At 41.9% G+C, this 17,349-nt stretch overlaps 2 protein-coding genes across 2 annotated transcripts in view; one reads left to right on the top strand and one right to left on the bottom strand.

Annotated features, from left to right (window-relative positions):
- arrb2b (arrestin, beta 2b) overlaps positions 1–13,335 on the top strand; it is a 69,476-nt gene extending 56,141 nt beyond the window's left edge. The window contains exons 12-15 of the mRNA XM_065021810.1: positions 6,922–7,005; positions 8,361–8,437; positions 8,541–8,595; positions 8,704–13,335. Coding sequence (XP_064877882.1) covers positions 6,922–7,005; positions 8,361–8,437; positions 8,541–8,595; positions 8,704–8,797 — 310 coding nt within the window. The 3' untranslated portion in view covers positions 8,798–13,335. The remainder of the gene's footprint in view (positions 1–6,921; positions 7,006–8,360; positions 8,438–8,540; positions 8,596–8,703) is intronic.
- Positions 13,336–13,384: 49 nt separating this feature from the next.
- LOC115133312 (mediator of RNA polymerase II transcription subunit 11) lies at positions 13,385–17,308 on the bottom strand. The gene is made up of 3 exons (XM_029666418.2): positions 17,033–17,308; positions 15,055–15,185; positions 13,385–13,727 (listed from the first exon to the last, which is right to left on the bottom strand). Exons 1-3 carry the CDS (start codon positions 17,100–17,102, stop codon positions 13,584–13,586), a joined length of 345 nt encoding a protein of 114 aa, XP_029522278.1. The 5' UTR covers positions 17,103–17,308; the 3' UTR covers positions 13,385–13,583.
- Positions 17,309–17,349: the final 41 nt, after the last annotated feature.

The raw sequence follows: 17,349 nt of genomic DNA on the forward strand, positions 1-17,349 counted from the left end.
TCATTCCAGGGTTTATCTTTATTTTTACTATTTTCCACATTGTAGAATAATAGTGAAGACATCAAAACTATGAATACATATGGAATCATGTAGTAACCAAAAACGTTTTAAAATATATTTTATATTCAAATAGCCACCCTTTGCCTTGACAGCTTTGCACACTTTTGGCGTTCTCTCAACCAGCTTCATGAGGTAGTCTCCTGGAATGCATTTCAATTAACAGGTGTGCCTTGTTAAAAATGTATTTAATTCATTTTGAGCCAATCAGCCAATCAGTTGTGTTGTGACAAGGTAGGGGTGGTATACAGAAGATAGCCCTATTTGGTAAAAGACCATATTATGGCAAAAACATCTCAAACAAGCAAAGAGAAAAGACAGTCCATCATTACGTTAAGACATGAAGGTCAGTCAATACAGAACATTTCAAGAACTTTCTTCAAGTGCAGTCGCAAAAACCATCAAGCGCTTTGATGAAACTGGATCTCCACAGGAAAGGAAGACCCAGAGTTACCTCTGCTGCAGAGGATAAGTTCATTAAAGTTAACTGCACCTCAGATTGCAGCCCAAATAAATGCTTCACAGAGTTCAAGTAACAGACACATCTCAACATCAACTGTTCAGAGAAGATTGTGTGAATCAGGCCTTCATGGTTGAATTGCTGCAAAGAAACCACAACTAAACGACACAAATAAGAAGAAGAGACTTGCTGGTGGAAATCTGTCCTTTGGCCTGACGAGTCCAAATTTGAGACGCAGAGTAGGTGAACGGATGATCTCTGCATGTGTGGTTCCCTACGTGAAGCAGGGAAGGAGGAGGTTTGATGGTGTGGGGCTGTTTTTCTGGTGACACTGTCAGTGATATATTTAGAATTCAAGGCATGTTTAACCAACATGGCTACCACAGCATTCTGGAGCGATACGCCATCCCATCTGGTTTGTGCTTAGTGGGACTATCATTTGTTTTTCAACAGAACAATGACCCAATACACCTCCAGGCTGTGTAAGGGCTATTTGACCAAGAAAGAGAGTGATGGACTGCTGCATCAGACGACCTGGCCTCCACAATCACCCGACCTCAACCCAATTGAGGTGGTTTGGGATGAGTCGGACCGCAGAGTGAAGGAAAAGCAGCTAACAAGTGTGTGGGAACTCCTTCAAGCCTGTTGGAAAAGCATTCCAGGTGAAGCTGGTTGAGAGAATGCCAAGAGTATGCACAGCTGTCATCAAGGCAAAGCATGGTGGTGGCAGCAGTTTTTCATCAGCAGGGACTGGGAAGCTCGTCAGAATTGAAGGAATGATGGATGGCGCTAAATACAGGGAAATTCTTGAGGGAAACCTGTTTGTCTTACAGAGATTTGAGACTGGGACGGAGGTTCACCTTCCAGCAGGACAATAACCCTAAGCATACTGCTAAATCAACACTTGCGTGGTTTAAGGGGAAACATTTAAATGTCTTGGAATGGCCTAGTCAAAGCCCAGACCTCAATCTAATTGAGAATATGTTGTATGACTTAAAGATTGCTGTACACCAGCAGAACCCATCTGACTTGAAGGAGCTGGAGCAGTTCTGCCTTGAAGAATTGGCAAAAATCCCAATGGCTAGATGTGCCAAGCTTATAGAGACATATTTCAAGAGACGTGCAGCTGTAATTGCTGCAAAAGGTTTTTTGACTTTTGGGGGGTGAATAGTTATGCACGCTCAAGTTTTCTATTTCTTTTGGTCTTATTTCTTGTTTGTTTCACAATAAATATTTTGCATCTTCAAAGTGGTAGACATGTTGTGTAAATCAAATGATACAAACCCCCCCCAAAAAAATATATTTTAATTCCAGGTTGTAAGGCAACAAAAGAGGAAAAATGCCCAAGGGGCTGAACGCTTTCACAAGGCACTGTATGCCAGGCTTGTAGTGTCATACCCAATAAGGCTTGAGGCCTTACATTTGTCAGTAATTGCTGACAAATGTTCTTCAACAAGGTACTGAGTAAAGGGTCTGAATACTTATGTAAATTTAATATATCTTTTTTTATATAAATTTGCCAAAATGTCTAAAAACCTGTTTTTGCTTTGTCGTTATGGGGTATTGTGTGTAGATTGATGAGGGGAAAAACATTTAATACATTTTAGAATAAGGCTGTAACGTAACAAAATGTGGAAAAGTCAAGGGGTCTGAATACTTTCCGAATGCACTGTAAAAATATATACGCAACATGTAAAGTGTTGTTTCATTATCTGAAATAAAAGATCGCCGAATTTTTCCATACCCACAAAAAGCGTATTATGTCAAAAAAATGTGTGCAGAAGTTTTTCATTCCTGTTAGTGAGCATAAATATATCAACCTGACAGGTGTGGCATATCAAGAAGCTGATTAAACAACATGATCATGACACAGGTGCACCTTGTGCTGGGGGGAAATAAAAGGGCACTCTAAACTGTGCAGTTTTGTCACACAACACAATGCCACATGACGACTGCAGGAATGTCCACCAAACAACACTGCCTCTCATATCAACGTATCACTCTATATACTCACAGGACAGTTTATTAGGTACACCCATCTAGTACTGGGTCAGATCCCCTTTGCCCTCAGAACAGCCTGAATTCTTCGGGGCGTGGATTCTACAAGTTGTAAGCGTTCCACAGAGATGTTGGTCCATGCTGACGCGATGGCATCACGCAAGTACTGCAGATTGGACGGCGGTATACCACCGCCACCAGCCTGTACCATTGACACATTGATGGGTCCATTGACTCATGCTGCCTCTACCAAATCCTGACTCTGCCATCAGCATGACTCAACAGGAACCAGTATTCTTCAGGCAATGTTTTTCCACTCCTCAGTTGTCCAGTGTTGATGATGGCGTGCCCACTGGAACCGCTTCTTTTAGCTGATAGGAGTGGAACCCGGTGGGGTCGTCTGCGGCAATAGCCCATCCGTGACAAGGATCAACGAGTTGTACGTTCCGAGATGCCGTTCTGCACACCACTGTTGTACTGCATTGTTATTTGTCTGTTTGTGGCCCGCCTGTTATCTTGCACGATTCTTGCCATTATCCTTCGAGCTGAGCTCTCTCATCAACAAGCTGTTTTCTCCCACAGGACTGTCGTTGACTGGATGTTTTTTGTTTGTCGGAAACCCTACACACGGTCGTGTGTGAAAAGCCCAGAAGGGTGGCCGTTTCTGTATTACTGGATCCGGCGTGCCTGCCACCGATTATCACACCCTGCTCAAAGTCGTTTAGGTCCCTTGTTTTCCCATTCCAAAATTCAATCAAAGAGTAACTGAATGCCTCAATGCCTGTCTGCCTGCTTATGGGGGCATTTGTGCAAAACTGAAAGCGCAAACCACCGCATTTAACCATGGAACGATGACTGGGGAATATGGCCGACTACAAACAGTGTAGTTATTCCCTCCGCAAGGCAATCAAACAAGCGAGATATCGGTATAGAGACAAAATGGAGTTGCAATTCAAATAAACACCTTCTTTACCCGCTTTGAGGATAATACAGTGCCACGGACGAGGCCCTCTACCAAGGCCCTCCCTTTCCTGCTCCGTGGCCGACGTGAGAAAGACATTTAAACGTGTCCTCAGAGCATGCGCAGACCAGCTGGTTGGGGTGTTTATGGACCTATTCAATCGCTCCCTATCCCAGTCTGCTGTCCCCACATGCTTCAAGATGGCCACCATTGTTCCTATACCCAAGAAGTCAAAGGTAACTGACTATCGCCCCGCAGCACTCACTTCTGTCATCATGAAGTGCTTTGAGAGGCTAGTCAAGGATCATATCACCTCCACCTTACCTGCCACCCTAAACCCACTTCAATTTGCATACCGAAACCAATAGGTCCACAGACGATGCAATCACCATCACACTGCACACTGCCCTATCCCATCTCGACAAGAGGAATGTTGTTCATTGACTACAGCTCAGCATTCAACACCATAGTACCCTCCAAGCTCATCATTAAAAGCTTGAGGCCATGGGTCTCACTCCCGCCCTGTGCAATTGGGTCCGGGACTTCCTGACAGGCTGCCCCCAGGTGGTGAAAGTAGGAAACAACATCTCCACTTCGCTGATCCTCAACACTGGGGCCCCACAAGGGTGCGTGCTCAACCTTCTCCTGTACTCCCTGTTCACCCACGACTGCGTGGCCATGCATTCCTCCAACTCAATCATCAAGTTTGCAGACGGAACAACACTAGTGGGCTTGATTACCAACAACGATGAGACAGCCTACAGGGAGGAGGTGAGGACACTTGGAGCGTGGTATCAGGAAAACAACCATTCACTCAACGTCCACAAAACAAAGGAGATGATTGTGGACTTCAAGAAACAGCAAAGGGAGCACCTCCCTATCCACATCGACGGGACAACAGTGGAGAAGGTGGAAAGTTTGGAAACCTCACGAGGCTGAAGAAATTTGTCTTGTCACCTAAAATCCTCAAAACTTACAGATGCACAATTGAGAGCATCCTGTCGGGTATCACCGCCTGGTACGGCAACTGCACCACCCACAACCGCAAGGCTCTCCAGAGGGTGGTACGGTCTGGTCTGCACAATGCATCACCGGAGGCAAACTACCTGCCCTCCAGGACACCTACAGCACACAGTGTCACAGGAAGGCCAAAAAAGATCATCAAGGACAACAACCACCCGAGCTGCCTGTTCACCCCACTACCATCAAGAAGGCGAGGTCAGTACAGGTGCATCAAACCTGGGACCGAGAGACTGAAAAACAGCTTCTATCTCAAGGCCATCGGACTGTTAAACAGCCATCACTAACACGGAGAGGCTGCTGCCTACATACAGACTTGAAATCATTGGCGACTTTAATAAATGGATCACTAGTCACTTTAATAATGCCATTTTAATAATGTTTACATATCTTGCATTACTCATCTCATATGTACAGTGCCTTGCGAAAGTATTCGGCCCCCTTGAACTTTGCGACCTTTTGCCACATTTCAGGCTTCAAACATAAAGATATAAAACTGTATTTTTTTGTGAAGAATCAACAACAAGTGGGACACAATCATGAAGTGGAACGACATTTATTGGATATTTCAAACTTTTTTAACAAATCAAAAACTGAAAAATTGGGCGTGCAAAATTATTCAGCCCCTTTACTTTCAGTGCAGCAAACTCTCTCCAGAAGTTCAGTGAGGATCTCTGAATGATCCAATGTTGACCTAAACGACTAATGATGATAAATACAATCCACCTGTGTGTAATCAAGTCTCCGTATAAATGCACCTGCACTGTGATAGTCTCAGAGGTCCGTTAAAAGCGCAGAGAGCGTCATGAAGAACAAGGAACACACCAGGCAGGTCCGAGATACTGTTGTGAAGAAGTTTAAAGCCGGATTTGGATACAAAAAGATTTCCCAAGCTTTAAACATCCCAAGGAGCACTGTGCAAGCGATAATATTGAAATGGAAGGAGTATCAGACCACTGCAAATCTACCAAGACCTGGCCGTCCCTCTAAACTTTCAGCTCATACAAGGAGAAGACTGATCAGAGATGCAGCCAAGAGGCCCATGATCACTCTGGATGAACTGCAGAGATCTACAGCTGAGGTGGGAGACTCTGTCCATAGGACAACAATCAGTCGTATATTGCACAAATCTGGCCTTTATGGAAGAGTGGAAAGAAGAAAGCCATTTCTTAAAGATATCCATAAAAAGTGTTGTTTAAAGTTTGCCACAAGCCACCTGGGGGACACACCAAACATGTGGAAGAAGGTGCTCTGGTCAGATGAAACCAAAATTGAACTTTTTGGCAACAATGCAAAACGTTATGTTTGGCGTAAAAGCAACACAGCTCATCACCCTGAACACACCATCCCCACTGTCAAACATGGTGGTGGCAGCATCATGGTTTGGGCCTGCTTTTCTTCAGCAGGGACAGGGAAGATGGTTAAAATTGATGGGAAGATGGATGGAGCCAAATACAGGACCATTCTGGAAGAAAACCTGATGGAGTCTGCAAAAGACCTGAGACTGGGACGGAGATTTGTCTTCCAACAAGACAATGATCCAAAACATAAAGCAAAATCTACAATGGAATGGTTCAAAAATAAACATATCCAGGTGTTAGAATGGCCAAGTCAAAGTCCAGACCTGAATCCAATCGAGAATCTGTGGAAAGAACTGAAAACTGCTGTTCACAAATGCTCTCCATCCAACCTCACTGAGCTCGAGCTGTTTTGCAAGGAGGAATGGGAAATTTTTTCTCTCGATGTGCAAAACTGATAGAGACATACCCCAAGCGACTTACAGCTGTAATCGCAGCAAAAGGTGGCGCTACAAAGTATTAACTTAAGGGGGCTGAATAATTTTGCACGCCCAATTTTTCAGTTTTTGATTTGTTAAAGAAGTTTGAAATATCCAATAAATGTCGTTCCACTTCATGATTGTGTCCCACTTGTTGTTGATTCTTCACAAAAAAATACAGTTTTATATCTTTATGTTTGAAGCCTGAAATGTGGCAAAAGGTCGCAAAGTTCAAGGGGGCCGAATACTTTCGCAAGGCACTGTATATACTGTATTTTATACCATCTATTTTTTCATCTTACCTATGTCGCTTGGTCATCGCTCATCCATATATTTATATGTATATATTCTTATTCCATCCCTTTACTTAGATTTGTATGTGTTAGGTAGTTGTTGTGGAATTGTGAGATTACTTGCTCGATATTACTGCACTGTCGGAACTAGAAGCACAAGCATTTCGCTACACTCGCAATAACATCTGCTAACCATGCGTATGTGACCAATACAATTGGATTTGATTCATATAGGAAGCCACGATCCATTTTTCGTGAACGGCACCTAATAAACTGGGTGTATATATGTGCATGCAGTTTTCCTCCTGTCTATCTGTCGGGTTTCATTGATGTGTGTCTGTTTGATGTGTTCCAGAGTGAAAGATGTGTCCAATAAGGAAGTTCTGGGGATCCTGGTGTCCTACAGAGTCAAGGTCAAACTAGTGGTGTCCCGTGGCGGGTACGTTACATCTGGGCTCATACACATCCACTAAATGGTCTGTCTGACATAGATTCGCGAAGTGGTTGTAAAAAGTAAACATTTCCACCTGGATTAAGCTGGAATGTTTTACGAGTATTAGGTCACCTCTGCCTGACATCTGATTGGTCTCCGGACTTGGGGGGGCAAATTTAGTTGAATCAACGTTGTTTTCGATTTCCTTTGTCAACCTATTGTGACATGGAGTCAACGTGGCAAATACGTTTCGATTTGAGAAAAAAAGCTGTCAACGATAACTGTTGTTTGAGGGTGAAATTTCAACCACGGGATTGTGTAATCATGGTAAGCAAATTTCAACATGAACAACATAAAATATGTTGAATTTGTACCTTTAAAACAACGACAGATTTTCAACGTTATATCCCCTATCAGGAAAAAAACAGTAGGCTAGGCAGTACTTCCTACTAGAGAATTTCTATATCTACAGCTATCCTTTAGTCTCCCATCCAGGGTTTTAATCAAGCCCAGCCTTGCTTAGCTATGATATTTGTCACTGACTTACCAATGTGCTATCGTGAGAATGATTGTTGAGAGACCTCCACTTATAAAGTAAATAGATTCAGTGTTGCTATCGAAGTCATTCCGAATGGCCATTTTAACTTTGCATCTGCGCTGTTTGAAGTAAATGTGTTTTTGCAAAATTGTCAGTGGAAACTGTTAAAAGTTGTCCTTGTGAATCGAGTTGAATGGTTTGTTTAACTTTGCAATCATTGGATTTTGTTTGACATACATTTTAAAGTGAAAAATCGGAGTCTCCGTAGTCTTTGTTAGTAGAATTGCCCTAAATCTCCGTTAAGTGTGTCGACAACCAAACACAATTCAACATCACATTTGAAATACAATAAATAGCCTATTAGCTTGTCGACAAGTTAACAAATCATATGTTGGATTCACGGCTCCATCTCAACCAAAAATAGAAGTTAAAGAATGGGATTAAGCCAGTGGCTCAGATGGAACTTTCCAAACAGCAGATACATATCCTTTAAATGTTGATATTTGGTTGGGTGGTCAACCAAACAGAATTCGGTATTACTTTTGTATTACAGTAAATAACCTTACAAGCTAATGTAACGTTCAACATTAAAATGAGTAACACATCCATGGCCACATTTTGAAGTTACTGTAACTATAAATGTCTTCTTATGCAATCGTATAAAGCGTGCTTGTTCAAGGTCGCATGCGCAGGTTGTCGCAGGTCTTAGGAGAGCTTCACAATGTCTCGACCAAATATTACCCAATTGTCCATTGTTGAAATGACTTGGTGTTCCCAGTGGGCTGGCGTTGCTTTAACATGACTGTGTATGTCCTCTGTATAGCGACGTGTCGGTGGAGCTACCTTTTGTCCTGATGCACCCCAAACCCTCAGACCAACACATTTCCAGACCTCAATCAGGTACAGACCCGTGTGTGTGATCGAGAGAAAATGACGTTTTAGAAATAGAAGTGTTTTTCAGTGATAGTTACCTGTTTTGCCATGTCATTACTTTCTCCAACAGCCGTCCCAGAAACTGATGCGCCAGTGGACACTAACCTTATAGAGTTTGAGACAAAGTAAGAGAGCGAGAGAGAGAGAGAGAGAGTGTGTTTCTCAGATTTCAATTGAACCTTGTTTGTTGTTGAACACAATTTTAATCTCTTCCTCCATTCCTTCTCTCTCAGTAATTTCTCTCAGGATGATGACTTTGTGTTCGAGGACTTTGCCCGTCTCCGACTGAAAGGAATGAAGGACGATGAGGATGACCACTTCTGCTAATTCTCCCTGCCCCAGGACCAGGCACCCAAACCTGGGGAGAGGAGCTAGGCGAGTCACTGGTCTAGCCTCAGCACCAGACAGTAGGCCCAACTCCAGAAAAGGGGTGCAGGAGCACTCAGATATTTTTAAAAGCCTCTCCCCGTTCTCTTCATATTCAAATTGCTCGCCCATCTTCTTTCTCCTACATTTGCGATGGCATTGTTAATTTCATCTCCTTAGTTTTGTCACTCCTTTTATTTGAGAAATAGAGATAATGAGAGAGATGGAGATATTTAAAGGGCGTGTCGAGTCAACTGTCTCTGTTTTAGGAAATCATTCTATATGTTTTGGGCCCATTCGTTGATTCAGGGTTGATCTTATATGTTCTATAGGTCCCACAAGCGGTCAGACAGACAGATATATGTTTGTAATTAAAAAACATATCCAAAATCCCCAGGTTTACCTTAAATCCCGGTTGGAGGATTCCAAATTTCCTGCTTATTCCATTCTGATTCCGGGATCTTCCAACCGGGATTTCTGGAAAATCTGGGAATTATTTGAAAATGTGGGGAATCTGGAACTTGAATGTACAGGACTACATTGCTGCACAACTACTTAGAGGGAACACGAGTTTAATAGTTTATGCAAATGCATTGTTATTACATGGTTATAACCTGTTATTACACTGTTATTACGTTATTATCAGTGGTGGAGTGGAGGGTAAACGCACCTAAACGCCATTTACGCTGATTGTTTTTTTCTCTTCCACCTTTTGCGGGAAAATGCATTGGAAAGTATAGGGAGCATTTACTTTACTCACTGCGATTGGTGACCAGCGTTTACCCACCTATTTATTTGACCACAACATGACGGGTCACTATGATCATTGCAGCTTTTCACTTATCCTAAACACAAGCTCATTACCCAATTTGGAATAACTCAACACTCGATCCATTATGGCAAGTGTAGAACGATTGCATATCGTCACAGTTGAGGGAGGGAGTGTGTAAGTGTAGTGCACTCACAGCGAGGAAGGGTTGTGAGTGTAGTGCACTAAGAGTACAGTGAGTGTTTTTAAGTGCAGTGCACTTACACGGAGGGTGCGAGTGTGGTGCACTCATCGTGAAGATACGCGGAATCGTATGTGCAGACAGTGTGGCCTTTTCTGTTAGGGACTACATAGGAGACTTCCGGCATCAAATCCTACACACACACACACACACACACACGACATGCATTGATTGCTATGAACACGATAAATAACTATTATTTTACATTTATGATTTGCCAAAAGTTTATTATTTGACAAAGGTCAAATGGCATGTCCTGGTTGCAGTTTGATTGAACCCCACCATCGATAAGATTAGGGCTCATGCCTAGGATGTACTGAGCTAGGATCAGCCCCCGGTCCCGTCCATGTAGTGTTATTCGTTATGATCAACCTGGCAAAAACTGATTCAAAATCAGCCAAGGAGATTTTTTTTGATTAGTCACAAATGTGTGTTCAATGGCACACCTGGTGTGTGATAAGCAGTTCTGCAGGTCTCTCGAATATACTGTCGATTCTGGAGAGAAAGTTTGATGCAGGTTGAAGTTTTCCCCTAATCGCTGATACACTGATTAAAACAATCTGACCGTGTAATGGTAAAGGTTAGGATTGATGAGTTATTTGATCCTAGATCTGTGGTTAAAGTGCATCTTCTACCTCAAATCGGCTAAATTTATCATTGACCAATCTCTCAAACTTACCAGCATCCAACATTGGCCTCAATCATCAGAATCACCAATGTTGGGAGGAGTGGAAAGGGCGATGGGAGGAAAGAGGGGAAAAGCCAGGCACGGGGGGATGGGAGGTAGGGAAAATAATGTCGGGAAAATAATTATATTTTTATTGTTGTAATAATCGCCAGAGATATGTGTACTTAAATGTTGCCATTATTTTTATTTTATTCTAAAGACATTTTATTTTTCATTATTAAAAAGTCATAAGTGATATAAACTAACCTTATGCTAATTCCCTGCTGTATTCTCTCAACTGCTGTAAATATTATTACTGTAAATGCAACTCAACAGCCAATAAGAGTTCACTATAGAACACTGCAGTCCAATAAGAGCACAGTTTATAGGATAGTCAGACTCCCCAATCCAGGTTCTCCAGGACCTCTTAGTATGTTGGTCTTAGTTCCGAACCGGTTTCACAGTTAAAATTGTGTAAACTGAACTTTTAAAATTCTACATCAAATGAATGTTGGTTTCACAAGTCCACGTTAAGGTCAATAAATATGTTTTGTATAGGAAACCGGTATAACCAGGGGCCCCTCTGGAACAGGACATGGAGAAATACAGTGAATCCCAAACCACCCCCTCGCCCCTCTCAACTCGCTCTGAGGGCCCTCCGTTGTCGCGTGTTGCTGACGAAACTCAGAGGGTGACGATGGAATAAGCAATAACCCCATCAACGTTGAGACACACTGAAATTAATAAAACAAGCATGAAATTCAAGTGAACAAATCCCCTCTGCCGTTTTACAAGATATAAACCTCAGTAACAGTTTAATTTGGGAGGTATTTAATATTTTACATGTGTCAAGTCTTGAAACCAGACAAAAAAAACAAATGCATGTGACATATAATTAGGCACACCTCTACACGATTTTGTATGAAATTGCGCAAACTCCAAACATATCGTGCATGTTGGGATTGCACTTCACTCTGAAGCCTGCAGCCTTGTTATCTGAGAGTCTAAATATCCCTTTACACCCTTGGATCATTTTCACTCCCTCAGCTTTGGGACACTTGTGCAAATGGTGGAGGAAAGCGTGAACGCGCAAATGGAGGGGCGAGGGGGTGATTTGAGATTCAGCCATAGGCTACTGCTGTAGTATCTAGATTGTAGACACCCGATAGGATTGTACAGAGAAGTACATTGCAGTCAATTACGTGTGTCTATCATGGTGTGTAGGTGCAGAACAAAGGTAGATGAGGAGGATCGATTGATTGCAACTTGGCTCACCTATCAGATTGGAAATCACTGTGTTTGATCAGGTTATAGATTTATAAAACGTATAAACATAAAGGATAAAGTATCCACCTTGTGTACAGTTTCAGAAGGATAAGCTTCAACGACAGCAAACCAAGAGTTACAAATTACTAAGCCAGCAAATGCAATGTAACAACAATGACCACCTCTTCTTATAAGATGTATTTTAATATCAGGGTAGAGGTGTGTTTAAATGGATTAGATTGTAACTGTAGCCATTTTGGTTCAATGACAAGAATGTGTTTTTTTCATAACGTGCTGCCTAATTCAACAACTGTCCATGGTTAACAAGAGTTATTGGTCACGTTAAACAAAACATTTTGTACATTGGTTGGTTTTTACACATTTGAACGAACCCAGATGGTTGAGGTTGTAACAATTATAGAAATATAATTACTAGAAAGGAAATCTGCATTCAAGTTAATGTTTTGCTTTTGTGTAAATATATTCCTAGGGGTGTGATGTCAGTCACAACACATTGGTTTTGAAGTTTCACATGAAGGTTATAAAGGTTCATAAGAAGGTTATGAAGCTCATACTCTGTTCATGTAATGAATGGATCAACGCATGGCATGGTATTCTAACAATGCACTGCAACAATATGGAAAATGTTGTGATATTTGTGATTAGAACTTTTAGAACCTCCAGAAACTCTTAGGGACCATGTAAACGTTACAATGAGCTTTTTGGTAACTCTGTACTTTAAGTGGCATCTTACGAAGCGTTATAAGGCCTTATGAACATTCACAGCACCGTAGAGGCCATAGAGGTTTATTAAACTGTGTAATTAAGCAGTAAGGCCGTTATATTGATACTAGGCTAGGGGCCTCTTGTTTTGTTACTATATTATATTTACATGTGCTATGAATGTTTAATAAGGCATAAGACTTCATAAGAAACCGCTTCAGGTAGAAGTGTTACCAGCTTCTTTTTTCTTTTTTTTTTGTAAATCTGAATGGCGATTGTCCTCATGTTTATAAACCAGTGAAGTGTAGAAAAACTTAAAAGTCGAAGTTCAGTATTTTACAACCATGGATTACAGTTTTTCCTGGCCCATAGACTACTTTCAGGGTGAGGAACCATCGAAAATATTCAGTAAAATACTTAACTTCCCCTTTTTAAAAACAAATATTTTATTTTTGTTCCCTTCAATCTTAGTTGAGGTATCTATCCATGGAAACGCACGCAATCATGTCAATTTGTAGGCTTGTGTATTGAGTCAGACATTTTATTTTAAGGACAATTTAAGCTACCACAAAAATTTAGATTCATAGAGAACTATACTTAAATGCTACCTGATACTTTATCTGTGAATTAATTAAATTAAGACAAAGTATATTGTTATCAAGGAAACCAAGATGCTGTATAAGCAATGTTATTTTACTCAATAAAATGGAACAAAATGACAATGAAAAAAATGTAAGATTATAAAAAAAATTACATTGGAGAATATATGTCGCTTCTTTATTTTGTACTGCATTTTAGAAAATGTCAAATAAAAAACTTAACATACAAAATGGTCTATTTGTAAGGGTGTGAACGTTCTGTGTATGCATGACACAAGCAGGATAATGGAATGAAACACTAACTTTATTACAGAACATTGCCAGATACATGACTGATATCATACAAAAACAAAACAAAAATGAAGTATTTCAGTCCCCACCTCTCTTCGGCAGGTGGTCCTAAAACACCATGGTGACAGCGAGCGATGGAAACATCCCCCTACTGCGCTCTGCCCGAGTGCCGACCGACCGTGTGTGTTCTCTCAGGGTTGTGGATCCAGCATGACTTCGCAGGTGCGTCCCAGCTCTCCCAGTTTGACCCTGGTGTATTCTGCTCGGTTCAAGGCCATTTGACAGTCTTTCCTGGCCGAGTATGTGGAGCCCTCGTGGGGCTGGCCTGTGGCAACCTGCAGGGGACGGAGAGAGAAGGCAGTGTGGTGAAAGGGAGAAATGTTAGTGCTGGCACAAGGCTACACTACTAGGTGAATGTGAAACAAGCATAACTTTGATGTAGAAAGAAAAGGTCAACTACACGAGAGCTACGTATATCAACACTACCAAGTTACATGTACAGTACCAGTCAAAAGTTTGGACACCTACTCATTCAAGGGTTTTTCTTTATTTTGACCATTTTCTATGTTGTAGAATAATAGATTTCAGATAGACATCAGATTTCCACCGGTCGAATGTCCATTGCTCGTGTTTCTTGGCCCAAGCAAGTCTCTTCATCTCATTGGTGTCCTTTAGTAGTGGTTTCTTTGCAGCAATTCGACCACAAAGGCCTGATTTTCACGCAGTCTCCTCTGAACTGTTGTGTCTTTTACTTGAACTCTGTGAAGCATTTTTTGGGTGGCAATCTGACGTGTAGTTAACTCTAATGAACTTATCCTCTGCAGCAGAGGTAACTCTGGGTCTTCCTTTCCTGTGGCGGTCCTCATGAGAGCCAGTTTCATCATAGCTCTTGATGGTTTTGGCGACTGCACTTGAAGGAACTTTCAAAGTTCTTGAAATGTTCCGGAGATTGACTGACTTTCATGTCTTAAAGTAACGATGGACAGTCGTTTCTCTTTGCTTATTTGAGCTGTTCTTGCCATAATATGGACTTGGTCTTTTACCAAATAGGGCTATCTTCTGTATACCACCACTACCTTGTCACAACACAACTGATTGGCTCAAAGGCATTATTAAGAAGGAAAGAAATTCCACAAATGAACTTTTAACAAGGCACACCTGTTAACTGAAATTCATTCCACCTAATGAAGCTGGTTGAGAGAATACCAAGAGTGTGCAAAGCTGTCATCAAAGCAAAGGGTGGCTACTTTGAAGAATATAAAATATATTTTGATTTGTTTAACACTTTTTTGGTTACTACATGATTCCATGTGTTATTTCAAGTTTTGATGTCTTCACCATTATTCTACAATGTGGAAAATAGTCAAATAAAGTAAAACCCTGGAATGAGTAGGTGTGTCAACGTTTGACTGGTACTGTATACGTGTCAATTCACGGCATGGCACACTGTGTGTGAGGGCATGCGTGTGTGTCTTCTTTCTCCTACCTATGTGAGGTACTGATCTGGGACCTGAACTCGGTCTACTCTGACAGAGCTAGTGAATTGACTGGGCTGACTGTCTGTGCATCTCTGTGTGTCCCCTCTTACCTGTGTGAGCTGAGCTCAGTCTCCACTCTGACGGCCCCAGTAAACGTACAACTGTGTCTGTCTGCGTGCGTTACCTGTGTGAGATATCTGATTTGTGAGCTGAGCTCAGTCTCCACTCTGTTGACGGATCCAGTAAACTGGCTGAGCTGTCTGTCCAGGAAACTGGCATTGTGCTTGTCTTTAGACAGCTCCAACACAACGTTGCCTAGAGAAGATAAACACAGAAAACAGAATTAGGCCTACAGTTGATGTATTTACTCACAGAAACTGTCATGGCTTGTCTTAAACAACTACAGACATTGAGCAAATAGAGTGACAATGAATGCCCATTCCTTCTAAGAGCTCTTTTCTAGTACTATAAATGTGTGGCTAGGTACAGTTAGCTAGCTATGTAATGACACAGGTACTACTGTTAGCTCTGGTCCAGGGTGAAGGCCCAGCGCTAGCAAGCCGCACTAACGCCCTGGATCAGAGCTAATGTACGGTGCATTCGAAAAATATTCAGACACCTTTCCCTTTTCCACATTTTGTAATGTTCAGCCTTATTCTAAAATGGATTAAATACATTTCTCATCAATCTACACACAATACCCCCATAATGACAAAGGCAAAAACAAGTTTAGACATTTTTGCAAATGTATTAAAAATAAACAAATGCTTATGAATGCTTATGTACTTTATGTACATAAGCATTCAGACCCTTTGTTATGAGACTCTAAATTGAGCTCAGGTGCATGCTGTTTCCATTGATCATCCTTGATGTTTTTACAACTTGGAGTACACCTGTGGTAAAATAAATTGTTGGACATGATTTGGAAAGGCACAGTTGACAGTGCATGTCAAAGCAAAAACCGAGCCATGAGGTTGAAGGAATTGTCCGTAGAGCTCCGAGACAGAATTGTGTCGACACAGATCTGGGTAAGGGTCCCCAAAAAATGATGCAGCATTGAAAGTCCCCAAGAACACTTTTTAAATGGAAGAAGTTTGGAACCACCAAGACTCTTCCTAGAGCTGGCCGCCAAGCCAAACTGAGCAATCTGGGGAATGAAAGGTCTTGGTAAGGGAGGTGACCAAGAACCCAATGGTCACTCTGACATAGTTCCAGAAGGACACCATCTCTGCAGCACTCCACCAATCAGGCCTTTATGGTAGAGTGGCCAGAAAGAAGCCACTCCTCAGTAAAAGGCACATGACAGCTCGCTTGGAGTTTGCCAAAAGGCACCTAAAGGACTCTCAGACCATGAGAAACAAGATTCTCTGCAAGGATTGAAACCAAGATTGAACTCTTTGGCCTGAATGCCAAGCGTCACACCTGGAGGAAACCTGGCACCATCCCTACTGTGAAGCATGGTCGAGGCAGCATCATGCTGTGGCAATGTTTTTCAGCGGCAGGGACTGGGAGACTAGTCAGGATCGAGGGAAAGATGAGCAGAGCAAAGTACAGAGAGATCCTTGATGAAAACCTGCCCCAGAGCACTCAGGACCTCAGACTGGGGTGAAGATTCACCATTCAACAGGACAATGACCCTCAGCACACAGCCAAGACAACGCAGGAGTGGATTCGGGACGAGTCTCTGAATGTCCTTGAGTGGCCCAGCCAGAGCCCGGACTTGAACCCGATCGAACGTTTCTGGAGAGACCTGAAAATAGCTGAGCAGCGACACTCCCCATCCAACCTGACAGAGCTTGAGAGGATCTGCAGAGAATAATGGGAGAAACTGCCCAAATACAGTTGAGTCAAGCTTGTAGTGTCATACCCAAGAAGACTCGAGGCTCTAATAGTTTCCAAAGGTGCTTCAACAGAGTACTGGGTAAAGGGTCTGAATACTTATGTAAATGTGGTATTTCAGTTTTTTTATGTTTAATATATTTGCTAAAATGTCTACATTTTTAGTATCAATTTCAGAATAAGGTTGTAAACGTAACAAAATGTGGAAAAAGTCAAGGGGTCTGAATACTTTCGGGAATGCATTGTATATCTAACTAGCTAGGTATGCGTTTGTTATTACAATGTATTTGAACTGTTGTTGTTGCATGCAGAGGTAGACGAACCGGCGCACTGCAGAATCGTTGCAATTTGATTCTCAACCTCTTCCAAAGCTCGCAGTCGGTCATTCGCCATCAGGATCAATTTCACACACTGGGAGTAATAAAAATAGACGATTCTTATCAGAATCGGCTACGTACGGAACACTATCGTAGAAAATAGGTTATAAATGCATTAATCCTAAATGTAGCCAAACTCCTGCATAATGCCAAAAACACCACAGAAAGCGAACATCAACAAAACAAAAAGCTTTCCGAGTAAAGGCGCATATAAATGACGTCAACATCTTCGTTGAATAACTACATCCGTCGCATAATTTAGA

This window comes from Oncorhynchus nerka, linkage group LG8 (assembly GCF_034236695.1).
Source record: "Oncorhynchus nerka isolate Pitt River linkage group LG8, Oner_Uvic_2.0, whole genome shotgun sequence".
Taxonomy (NCBI): Eukaryota; Metazoa; Chordata; class Actinopteri; order Salmoniformes; family Salmonidae; genus Oncorhynchus; species Oncorhynchus nerka.